At 39.8% G+C, this 13,156-nt stretch overlaps 1 protein-coding gene across 12 annotated transcripts in view; it reads right to left on the bottom strand.

Annotated features, from left to right (window-relative positions):
• LOC125265701 (trichohyalin) overlaps positions 1–13,156 on the bottom strand; it is a 195,688-nt gene that overhangs the window by 31,546 nt on the left and 150,986 nt on the right. For all 12 annotated transcript variants that reach the window (XM_048186072.1, XM_048186075.1, XM_048186079.1 and 9 more), the window contains one exon: positions 12,647–12,718. In XM_048186072.1, coding sequence (XP_048042029.1) covers positions 12,647–12,718 — 72 coding nt within the window. The remainder of the gene's footprint in view (positions 1–12,646; positions 12,719–13,156) is intronic.

Here is a 13,156-nt window from a genome sequence, read left to right as displayed (position 1 = left end):
AGCAGGGCAGTAGCGCAAGTTCTAAAGAGCACCACCTGTGCGGGGGAGGAGCTGCCGAGTACCAGAACACGGAGGTGTCGGAGGAGCTAGAACTCTAGCGCCACCACTAGGCATCGTTGAGGGGTTCAGTGCAGATGGCAGTGCGTTTTAGAAACGGACCAAGAATTTTTTTTTTCCTGTTTCCCCTCTCTTGTCTCTCCTCATCCTTCCAACTCCTTCTCTCTCGCCTCGTCTGTCCTTACCCCCAGGTGCTGCGGCCACCATGACGGGACAAGAGCGCAGTCTCACGGGTACCCCCAACCTGCGAGGAGTGGTGGGGGGTATGTGGCAAGCAGGGTGGGGCCAAGAGCCATGGGAACGGAGTGAAATCAGTGCCACAAGTGCTGAGTGCTAAGTTGCTGGCTGCAATTCACTTAGCACCCACTGGTGTCGCTAATAACAAGGGTTTCTGAATTCTATATAGCCCCTTTAAGTCACAGCCTTTGCGATTTGATAATCGCACTAAGCAATATCACAATTTGGGATTTATTTTGATTAATCGTACAGCCCTAACAAATGACTGACTTGCAGTTCAGTGAGTGGGTCAGACTAACTGAGAAACTGCTCCAACTGATTCATGTGTGTTTCTTGTTCACTAAAAAGACAAAGCTTGATAAATCAGAAATAACTGGTCATGCTGTATGATTCGCTAACAAGACCCTGTTCATAATAGTCATTTGTTTGAGGATCAGGTGTCACTATAGTCACATTGTATGTTCTGCACTGTATACTAATGTAGGGAATACTTTCAGAGTTATTTAGTACATTTTATACATTGTCGGACGAATGAAACGTTCGAGAACAACTCACGGAACCAAAGGTCATGAAATTCATTCGGTTTTAGTATTGATATAAAAATGGAACTTGTCTTGCTGGTTAAGCTTATGATGGCAGGTGGGAAAACAAGTATCCAATGCTAGAGAAGGAAACATTTAAAGCAATTCTTTTTATACCAGTCCACTTCAAAAAACATTCCCAATCCTTTCCTTTCAAGCTACACGCTCGAACCTGTTCAGACGAGCCCTTGTGCCGCCCAGCATGACTCTGTTTCAGCCCCAACCCCATGCGGCTGCATTCAGTCCCACTCCATCTTGCAGAAACAGAGAGAGAGAGAAATTTATGAAGCCTCTGGTCCTCAGGTCTGTAGAGGTGTTTTATGGTAGGACCTGCAGGACCTATTAAGGCAGTGCGGATCTCTCCTATCCGAGCGCGGGTATCGATCGACAGCAGCACCAGGCCTGGGCCTGCCAGCCTAGTTAAAGCCCTGTGTATGTGTGTATGCGTCTGTACACAGTAGGAAATGAAAATGGGGTCTTGGTGTGTAATGATCTGTGTGTGAATAAAATGAGCAGACTGGAGAGACAAAAAGGAAGATAAATTAAATTATCCCTCTGGTCCTGCAGGAGCTGCACTGCAGCCGCCCATGCTTAGCTGCTTCACCGAGGATCTGTTTGGGAGGAGGAAATGAAAGGAAGGCAGATGGGGAGAAAATGGTAAGGATGTGAGAAAGGAGTTGAGGAGACAGTGTTGAGACAGACGCACTTATCGGTAAGCTCTGTTACCAAACCTAGTGAGCTGACATAGGCAGCTTCCCTCTAAGGCAGCATTCTAACTCAAATGGAACTTCATAAGTGACTGACGTGGAATGTTCTAAATAGGCAGCGAAACCACATGGGAGTGCATGGGAGCCACATGGGAGTGCTTAAAGTGCATGGGAGACTCAAAAGTAGCAAGATAGGCTTTGGAACAGAGCGACGCACTTGCATCCCATTTAATTTAGAGAGGACACATCTGCATGCATCTAAAAGATCAACATGAGCATGCTAAATAGAGAAAATGTCATGTCTTCATCAACATCCTTAAAGATTTCTGCCTAAAAAAGGTATACAATGGGGTTGCCATGATATCTTAATTATATTCATGATACTACACCAGCTCAAGCATCATAACCCCAAAGTTTATTTAATTCTATCAGGAGCTGAATCATGGTTATTGTTGACAAAAGTTGCAGTCTTTTAATATAGATATTTATTAGTTTTTATAATCGCAAGTAACACTAGTCTTTACAACAGTAGTTATGAGGCCTTCATTATGTGCATGTCATATCTACCAGTTGGAAACTGAATTTTTAATATTCTAAAATGACGCTGGAAGCAATTCGGAAGTATTGATATTAAAGGCATATACAGCAGAAACATAATAAGATTTTTCTAAAGTTAATCGATTTTCAGGGCTGTGTTTGCAACATTATTTCAAAAAATGAAAATTCTGTCATCATTTACTCATGTAATTTCAAAACTGTTTTACTTTCTTTCTATTGTGGGGCATAAAATAAGATATTTTGAGCATATTTTGAGTTTGGTTACCAACAATCTTCAAAATATCTGCTTTTTGTGTTTTCCACTGAAGAAAGAAAGTCATGCAGGTTTGGAACTTTCCATTTGAGGTTTTGTGTATGACAGAGCACAAAGTTTAAAGCATTTGGCAATTGCTTCAGCTGATATATTAGCCTGTCACATACCATTGCACCATGTTATGGTAATACCATGGTATTTGGATATGCATCATTGTATTCTTTAAAGTACCTTGGACAACTATGTAATACATTGGTATAAATATGGTAATCAAAGACATATATCAAAGTACCATATATTACCATCTGATACAATCAATGTATCATGGTACCATCATTTTTTGTACTGGCATTTTGGATACTACATCACTACACACAGAGCCTCAGAGCCCACAGCAGCTGGAACAAAGCAAACACATGAGAGAGAGAGAGAGAGAGAGAGAGGCAAGGAAAGCTTTTGGGGGTTAGAGTAAAGGGGGGTCTAAGAGTGGTCTTGGTAGGTCCAGACCCCCCTGAACCCCATCCCCACCCCCAGCTCCTCTCCTTCCACCTGCTCTCATTAACACACACCTCGCACATCATTAAGACGTTTGCTGCAGAATTAATAGAAAGACAGATTAAAAATAAATTAAGAAAAATGCGTTGGAGAATGCCTGCACGCACTTCATAAATCACCCGGGCAAAGGCAGGCGCTGGCTCCCTATAATTAACTGCAGACTATTTATTTTATCCTGACGGTATAAATTAGAATTCAGACACACAGATTATATTAGGGGTGTCTGTCATGCGGAACTGCAGCGAGATGTGCGGAATATTTTAAGGATACAAAGAGGAGAGCAGAGAAGAGGAATGAGAAAGAGAAAAGGGGGATGGGGAAAATATTTCTCTGCACTCCGCAAAGGAACACATTTTTAGTTTTTCGAAAGGTACTAGTAAAATAATTGCATGAACTATATATACCACCATATATACCATATATATATAAAACTCTGACTTTTCTACCTATAACTGGCAGATCAAAAATGTGCGTGTGAAGCTGGACTCAGGCCAGACACTGCCTCCTCGTGGGCACCCCGCCCGTATTGGCATCAAACTGGGCTCTGTGTGCCACACAACCACTCTGCGTAGTTTGTAGTTACACAACAGAGATACACACATTCTGTAACTGTTGTGTTATAAAACGATAGTGTGATAATGTCACCAAAAAATGGCATATTTAATTACCTGCAGTTCACTACAAGATACAAACCCCTAAACTTAACCTTAACCTTAAAGGTGTGGTCACATTTACCATTGTTCAGCAAATTTTCACTGGCGAAATCATTCCGAGAATTGCAAAAGTTCCCAGAGCAGATTTCACTAATGTTCAAGATGTTCATGCAAATACGCCGGGTTTGAAAGTGCTTCATACTACTGACAATAGATAATGGACGTTACGTTTTATTGCATGTAATATTTCGCTGAAATTTCGCTAATGTGATCATATAATAACGCTTGCATATTTGCAGTCCAACACAGCAACATTGGCTAATCCAATGGCATATTGGAGGGAGTGTTTGAAACACTTTCAGTTTTAAAACTGAAATAAAAATTAAAGGTGTCCTTGATTATGATTTCAATTTTTTAACTTTAGTTAGTGTGTAATGTTGCTGTTTGAGCATAAACAACATCTTCAAAGTTACAACGCTCAAGTTCAATGCAAAGAGAGATATTTTCTTTTGCGGAAATTACTTTAAGGACTACAACAAACAGCTGGTAGGGACTACAACAAGCTTCTTCCCAGGTTGGTGACATCACAAGCTCCAAAATGTATATAAACCCCACCCCCGAGAACACACAACAAAGGAAGTGAGGCCATGTTGAGCTGTTTTAGAGAAGAAGAAGAGTTGTTGTAGTAGAGTGTTGTTGCCATGCTGTCATTTTGCACTGGACTGCTTCACAAACGAGGGTCAATTCAACGCTGGATTTGCACAAAAGATTAACATGATGGCACATGCTAGTCGATGAGTTGAATCAACTCCACAGCAACTACATAAATTTATCCACTGAAAGTTCAGAAACGTTCAGTTTCATTCTAAAAGTTGTAGCTTCTTCCTGAGTCTCTCCATCAGTGTCGACTCTGGTTTGAACAATGTAAGGCTGAACACCGTTACTGACAATCCTCATTTTAGCTGCATGAGATTCTCCAGCTTTGTTGTTGTTGAGCAACTGAAATGCAAGCTGTTAAAGCTCCGCCCTCTTCTGGAAAGCGGGCCGGGAGCAGCAACTCATTTTCATTTAAATGGACACACACAAAAACGGCGTGTTTTCGCTCATACCCAAACAGGGGCAAATTTGACAAGCTACAATAAATGATCTGTGGGGTATTTTGAGCTGAAACTTCACAGACACATTCTGAGGACACCAGAGACTTATATTACACCTTGTGAAAAGGGTATAATAGGTCTCTGTTAATAAAAACTATACAAAAACTAATGACAAAACTACTAAAACTAACAAAAAATTTTATAAAAATGTAAAAATAAAAACAAATTAAAAAATAAAAACTATAAGAGTATCTCAGTGATACTAAAACAACACTGGTAACAATCAATAAAAGCTATTTTGTTTTGTCAGTCGCTTGATTTACATTTATGCAGAATGGGTAGCTCCACCCATTGTGAAATTGAATTGATCCATAATCCCTCTCCACATCTGAATATTAAACACTACAGTAAATACATTCTGATTGGCTATGATTTGCATTTTTGCTTTCAGTGAGGAAAATTTGCAGCTGGAAACCTATCCTGTTACATCAGGTTAGTGCATGACATGAGCACCAACTTCCGGTTTTGATGATTCTGAACAGCACAGTCAATCAACAGGTCAGAGTCACATCCACTTCTACTGAAGCCACACATACCCTTGACAACCCTGTGTTGTGACCCATTAAAAGCCCCCCTCTCTGTTTATGAATGTTTGTGTGCCTCAAAGATACTTTCGTCCTCGTTCGCTGCCATAAACATGCAAAAAGGAAAGGATCCTTCTCAGGAAGCACGACAAGTCCGCAGAGGCCTCTTCATGAAAGAGAAGTGAAGACACAGGCTCCTGTCCTCCTCGTTCACATTCCCCCGCTCTGCCGGTGCATTAAGTCAGTCCACTGAAGACAGGCATCTTAAAACAAACTCAACCACTCTCGTAATCAATGACAAAAACAGACGCACCGGACCAAAGGCTTTTTACTCGCACATTTTCTTCTAAGAACACAAAAAAGTATTTTTTCTCCATCTTTATCAATGGTCGAGGCCTTATGACGAGGATAATGCATTTGGACCATGTCGCACAGCCCTCACAAAGATCAGCTGCAATTTCAGGCTTCCATCCCATTTTTGTATTTAGTCCCCTTATTTTTGCACCACAGAGACTTTGTTTTGCTTGATAGGGGTGTACAAATACACGTACACGCCAAAAACTTACAAAAACAGTCACAATGTAGTGATAAAAAGGATCGTACTTCAAAAAAACAGCACGATTCGATACATCAAGCTCATTTCTCCAGACTCCAATGCAGATGGTTGTTCTCCTCTCCCTCCTCCAAGACAGGAGAGAGTAAATCAGTCTGGTGGAAATAAATACACACTTATTACATTCTACGTGCTGCATACATTCACCTCCATAATGTATTGCAGCATTCGGTGTGGTGCATGCTGGGGTGAAAAATGAGAATGCAGAAGCACTGCAGAAAGAAAGAAAGGATGTATAGTGAGACAGAGCTTGGTTTCTACACACTACAGCAATAAAGTCAGACTTTACCATGGTAATGAGCAACTACAGACATACATATAAAAAAAAATAGCATTGGTTTTATTAGAGTGACCAAACGTCTTGTTTTTCCGGGAATTTACTTCTTTTCAGATCTTAAAAAAGCAATTTCTAAATTGCCTAAAATGTCCGCAATTGAGGTTTGTTTAGATATTGATGTGCTCTCTAGAATCCTGACATTCTGTGTAGACATATTTGCTTTGCTTTAACTGTTGCCTTCTTGCACACTACAATTGGTTGATTAGGTACAATGCCTGTACGCTATTGGCCAAACTACTTTTCAATCAGCAAATACGACCGTATTAACATTACAGCATTCACACTGTCGTGTCACTCAAACTGTATGCGTGAAACCGGCGTAAAAAGCGCGACAAAGGTTCAGGTAGAGTAGCGAATGGCTGTCTCCATCTACACTGCCCAAACGAAAATGTAAATTCATGAAAAAATTACACAAGAATTCCTGTGCTCTCACCCTGGCAAAAAAAAAAAAGAATGAAAGAAAGATACAAACCATTTAGAAGTCCAGAAAAACACAAAACATTAGCCAGGTTTGTGAGCAAAATTAAACACTTGTTAACTTGTTAACATTAGTTAATTCATTACACTGTAAAACCAACACATTGTTGGTTTAACTTAAAAAAGTAAGTTACCTGGTTGCCTTAAAATTTTGAGTTAATTGAAACTAAAAGTTTGAGTTAATACAATTAAGGCGATTGGTTTAATCAACAGAAACTCAAAATATTATGTAATCTGAACCACATTAATTATTGAAGTTGATTTGGCAAAAGAAAAAATGTGATAAATCATGAAATTGTTTTGTTGCAGTGTAGGTATGAACTAACAATAAACTATATTTTTTTTTATAAATGTATAAATAGAAATTAATATTAATTTATGCATATACCAATACATTTTTAGTCACACAAATAGTATATTTATGACTAGTTTAATGATTGCTAATGCATGAAATAACGTATGAAATAATGCTAACATTTTAGTTTCCTTTTTTACAAAGTACATGGTCACCCCCTAGTTTTATTAATTTTCATACAGTCTGGCGATCATTTACTGTGCTGTACCGTGAATAGCATAGTTGATAAAAAAAAAAAAAAAAAATGTGGTTCCCGGAGTGCCAAGTTCCACTGTCGCAACCACGTAAGCTACACAGCTTACACGCAAGCCAATCACACATGTCATGTAACCATCAAACCCTCTGCACAGCGTCCCAGCAGTTCTGCCCGCAACCAGTAGGTGTCTCTCTTTCACTGTGCATGGCCCTCATCCTGTCTCCCGCCCACTGCCAGCCCCCTCCCTCCCTCAAAAACCCCATCTCCACATAATATATACACCATCATTTGAAAATGGCAGCTTTTTGAAAATTCACCTTGATTATCAGACATTAAAAGTGACTTGAGCAGCGCTGAGTGTCTGGCTGGGGAGATGGCTGCAGACAGCCGAACAATGCGGCGGGCGCGGCATTAACGCCTCGCTGGGCCATGCAGCCGCACAAGGGAGAGGCAGCCCTTTGTTCTCTCCCTCATCCAATTATTTTTAACGTGAGGCTCTTTCACAACAACAAGAGAGAATTTAATTTTAATGCACTCTGTAAGAAAAGCCCCCCAAAATACATCTATTCTTAAAAGGAGGAGGAAAGAATACGGACAAGGGTTAAGAATTAATCAGGGAGCGTGCGTGAGGCTGTGAAGTGCAGGCATTGCAATGTCTGCAACTGTAACCCTTACAAAAACTGGATGCATGTGATCATTCTCCTCTAAATCGAGAAACGAGGCGTGCGGCAACATGCTGCGAGGGCAAAAACACACGTGTCGCATTCATGGAGGAAAAACAAACAACGAAAATACCACATAAAATGGGTTTGAGAATAAAAAAATCCAGGGACTCTTGCAGGAAGGTATGCGCCCAAATATTTTTCTAATTGGACGAGCACTTTATCTTGCTGTCAGTGAGGTTATAAAAATGCGCACGGTTCCCAGAAGGAGAGAAGCAGCTCTATAGCCGGCCCTTTATTACTGCACGCTAGTGTCTGATATATGCTCCTGCGTTAACCTTTCATCTGAGCCCAACACACACACACACACAGGCATGTGTTTTATGCAGAAATGCACTGAAATTCTGTGTTGTTGTGAATGTTATAGTGGAACATGGTGATTATATACTGGAAGTGCAGCAAAAAGGCATTTAGTAAATCATACGTTACATTAATATACCGTCGCCGTCTGGATGCAGTCACGTAGATGCACGCGCACACACATCAGGAGCACGATTCAACCTGACAGAAAAAGCAAATTAGAATCCGCCGTGTTCTGCGCAAGGCTGTTGCCATCTTAGCTGCACTACGGCCAATTTTCTCAGCAGTATGAAATGATTGTTTTTTTTTTTTTTTTTCTTATCAGCGTCGAGGCAGCATCTACAGCAGTGAGAATTTAAAATGAAAAGCCCTTAGTTTTTGTCCCCAGGAACACAAAATAGACAAACACCCGAACGTGCGCACGCACACACGCTTGCGCGTGCAAAATTAGATCTTCAGTTCTAGGCTAGACAACTAACTGTTTGTGTATAAGCCTCACTCTGCGGCACAGCAAAAGCAATTCTCTGGAGATGCTGAAATTAAAGGGCAGAATTCAGCCTGTTTATGGTTGGCACTCCGCTCTCCTCTCAATCAAATGTTTTATTAGCAATCATTCGGCACTCTCCGGGCCCTAACACTCCTCTGCCGGAGGAAGGAGGGGGGCGAGGGAGGGAGCGAGAGGGGTTTCAGGATGGTGTGCTGATACCCGCTGACCCCCGCTTCCCCAGCTGCCTACAGATGCTGGACTGCACACAGCTGATTACTCCCACCTGGAGCCAGAGTCACCATTAACCTCCATGAGGGCTCAAGCGGCCAGCCGTCCCTACAGCTTCCCCGAGAGGACGGAGGGTTACAGAGACACAACCACACAACCAGACACAACCAGACGCAAAGAACAGAGAGAAGAATAAGAAGAAAGAAACAGAATTTAGGGGAGATGCAAGGCAGTTTGAACCATGGCTATAGTACTCATGTTGAAATTCTGGCAATACTTGCACCCTGAAGTATATGATTTGAAATCTGCTACATTTGGAACATTTTGAGTCAATCACCTGAGCTCTGAAATCTAAATTGTGCTGCATCCCAATTCGCCTACTTAAATTATGTCCTAAAAGTATGCGGTCTTTTTGTGAAGAAAAAGTACATACCTTTGAGTGTGTAGTAGAAGAGCAGGTCTATTTTGCAACATACTACCACATCATAATTGTGGCTTTAACGGACCGCATATGTAAACTGGCCTGACCTTGGAAACAAAAGCAGCAGCTTGTTGATCTGCCAGTCGAGAACTCTCCTCTGTGGAGAACTCTCCTCATGTTTTTGCATGATGCATCAAGAAGTTGCATTAAAAGTTGATGGCCAAACGCATCTTTATATCTTGCAGCTGAAATAAATATTATCGATTATAGTAACACTTTATTTCAATGGTCCACTTTCACATTCTACTAACTAGTAATGTTGCAACTACAAGTCAGCTTACTATCATTAGAGTATTGATGAGTATTGCGATGTTACACAGGCCAACTTTCTGAGCAATGTTACCAAGCGATGTTGCTTGGGCACTTTTTCCATTGAGAATGGGCAACAAATTTCTATTTGGATACTTTAGATCGAAATGTGTTGCCCATTCTCTATAGGAAAGTGCCAAAGCAACAAAAAGTTGCCCCGTGTAACATCACCTTTAGTTTACATGTAGTTGCAAAGTTAGTAGAATGTCTAAAGTGGACCATCAAAATAAAGTGTAACCTCTGATTATTGATCATTCAAACTCTTTTATCTAAACCTCTCTACTTAACCGTCAGTCTTGCACATTCGCCATGTTTTTTTTTTTATTTAATTTAATTTATTAATTTATTTATTTTTTAAACACCTTTTATGCGTGCTTGTATTTGAACCAAATGCACAATCAGTTGTGGGCAATATTAGCCGTTAAAGTGTGTATGGATCTGCACTTCAAATTTTCATCAGAAATAGTAGTCCACCCACATACCTTTAGGATACTAATTTCAACATACTATGATTTGGGACACACTAATTCAAACTTCCAATATTATTTAGGATGGACAGTTTGTGAATTGGGATGAAGCAATGGATGTCATGACTTCACTAATGTCTATTGGCACCACAAGAATGTGCACTGTCCCAAACACTTCACTAGCGACTATCCTGAGCTGTGACGAGAAAGGCAGCAGACAAGGAATAACATAAGTCCATTTTATGATATAAGCACTTTTAAGAGCCTCCAAAAAGAACTGAGCGCTGAATTAAAGGGGTCATGAATTGAGAAATCAACTTATACTAGAGTTTTTGATATATAATAGGTCATCGTACTATAAGAATATCCTATAAGTTTCAGAACTGAAAACTTCCTTGTTAGTCCAACAAAAGCTTTTATTGACACCACGCCGCACGAACGACTCTTCCCGGAATGTGCCTGTCTGTCATAGATAGGTGAAACGCCGCCTCCACAGACGAAATCAAAGCCACTGCAACGTTAGTGTGTTAGTGAGATGAGGAGGAGAGAAGAGCGATAAAACAGTACAAAAATTACATTACCTTTCAAAGGATCGTTATGCTAGGAATATGGTTATTTATTTTCAACAATGTGAATGTCTCAGTTGAGCTTTATTTATTTTTTTCGGTATTTCACTGTGGATTCTTTGGTAAATCAATCGCATTTCAGCGCAGGCTTTACTAACAGACTTTTACGATATGGACTCGACAGTAATGCAACAACATGTAAGTAATTGAGTTCATTCTAATGCCTGATCTGATATGGAATGATTCATGTACAGTCAGATGTTCTTTGTCTATGTGTCAGTAAATCAAACCAGTGACTAAACACTCAATTTCACATACTTTCTCTTATTTAAATGGTGATTAAATTATAAAAAGAAAGCGTTCAAAGAACGCTCCCTTTACAATCGCTGGAGCTGTCAATCAAATAGCACGAGATTATCAGTGACTGAGTTCTGGACACACGCCTAAACTCCCGTTTTATTCAATGAATCTCTTAGTTATATTGAGTTAGCACTGTTAGTGAAGATGAAAGAATTTGTTAGTGTAATAAAATTGAGTTGCACTGACGAGATCACTGCTTTCATGCACTCAACAACATGTCTGTGATCTGCAACGGTGTTCATCACTACAACCCTTCATGCCATGATCTAAATATAATGCCATAGATCTGAATGTAATGCAGCACATTTCACGATTAGTTAACCTTGAGAGCTGTAATAGTAAAAACATGCTAAAAGAGAGAGGGTAATCCTTGGCTATTTCAGATAGAAAGATGTTAGCCAATCACAGCAGTGGGTGTTTACACTGAAGTCTCACAGCAGACACGCCCCTTAAAACAGCGTTCAAAATGAAAAAAGGAAAAAAGCCTTTTATTTCTAAATGATGACAATTTCTTATGTAAAAAGCATACTAACATTATAAGTGTTCCCCAGAAAATATAAAACAATAAAACAACGCAGTTCATGACCCCTTTAATGTTTTTTTTTTTTTGCTTTGTTTTTTTGTTTTTTGTTTTTTAAGAATACACAGCTAAATAGCCATAAATGGGTTAATATGCTTTTTGGGACCAGACGGTTGGGCAAGGCTAACCCTTTACCCTTGGATAGAAACTGCAATGCTCAATATGGAAAAGAGTTAAAAGAGCCAGTCACTTCATTCATAAAAGCAGCCATCTTTTGCCTTTTTGTCAGTTCTGAAATATTTACATGAACCGCATGCTGAGGTTTTATGTTAATATATGAATCATTTAACAACACATTCCAATGTTTACAGTTTGCTGATGTTGGTTAATCATCACATGGCATATATATACATATAATTGATATATTTATAAATGTATAATATATAATTTAATTAAATTGAATTGAATATTTAATTTTATTTCACATTGATTATAAAATGAATACTAAATATATTATTATTATTATTTTTTTTTTTTTTATGTTTTTAGTTTCAGTTAACTTTAACTAACCCTGGCACTGGCCCCTTTTCTTTAATGGCAGCCCCACACAAGCTGCATACATTTCACAAGTTCTGTGAAAACTCAGATCATGTTGTCTAGCATGATTTGATCCAAAAAGCATTTCATGATCAATGTCACACTTTTGCTTACATTTGATTAAACTGTATTACTATTATTGAAATATAAGTTTAGCTAACTTGTCTAGATACTAAATAGCTGCTTGAGGGCATTTCCAAGACTTGACTCAATACCATACAACCTTTGATTGCCTTTCAATATTATAGTGGAGATGTGGCAGTTACAGTATGTTGACATGGTAACACTGGGAGGTGTGGGAACAAGCCGTAAGGCAGAAATAAGAGTGTGTGATAGTAAAGACAGTTACCTGCTGACAGACTGAACTATGCTGAGATTTCAGCCTAGACACTTCATCCTCCAGCCACTGTATCAGCTCAGCCTGTGAACACACATGCACAAAGATCATGAAATTCACATCACAAATGTTTACCATCAAACACAGAAATGTTTTGAGAAGGAGACAATAACCAGAGCAAAGATGGTAGCTCAAAACAAACAAAGCAGTGAGAAAATGGCTGCACTGTTCTGTCATAATGAGAAGCGGAGGTGTGTGTGTGTGTGTGTGTGTGTGTGTGTGTGTGTGTGTCATGTTCCCCTGCTCTGCTCTCATCACATCTGCTGTCAGTAATCTGTTCCTGAGCCAGCAGTGCTGGGATTAAGTGCAGGCTGCAGATAAAGGATGTATGCGTCATTAAAACACACAAGAAAGACACGTACACACTCACAGAGTCACCGGTGAGTAATAATGCGGCCACAGTTTCAATCACAAATGCAGCTTCATTTCTATGTGAAAATCATGGCCGTTCAGAGTGTAAAA

This window comes from Megalobrama amblycephala, linkage group LG3 (assembly GCF_018812025.1).
Source record: "Megalobrama amblycephala isolate DHTTF-2021 linkage group LG3, ASM1881202v1, whole genome shotgun sequence".
Taxonomy (NCBI): Eukaryota; Metazoa; Chordata; class Actinopteri; order Cypriniformes; family Xenocyprididae; genus Megalobrama; species Megalobrama amblycephala.
Note: the sequence above shows the minus strand (reverse complement) of the source record. Positions and strands in the feature narration are given on the sequence as shown.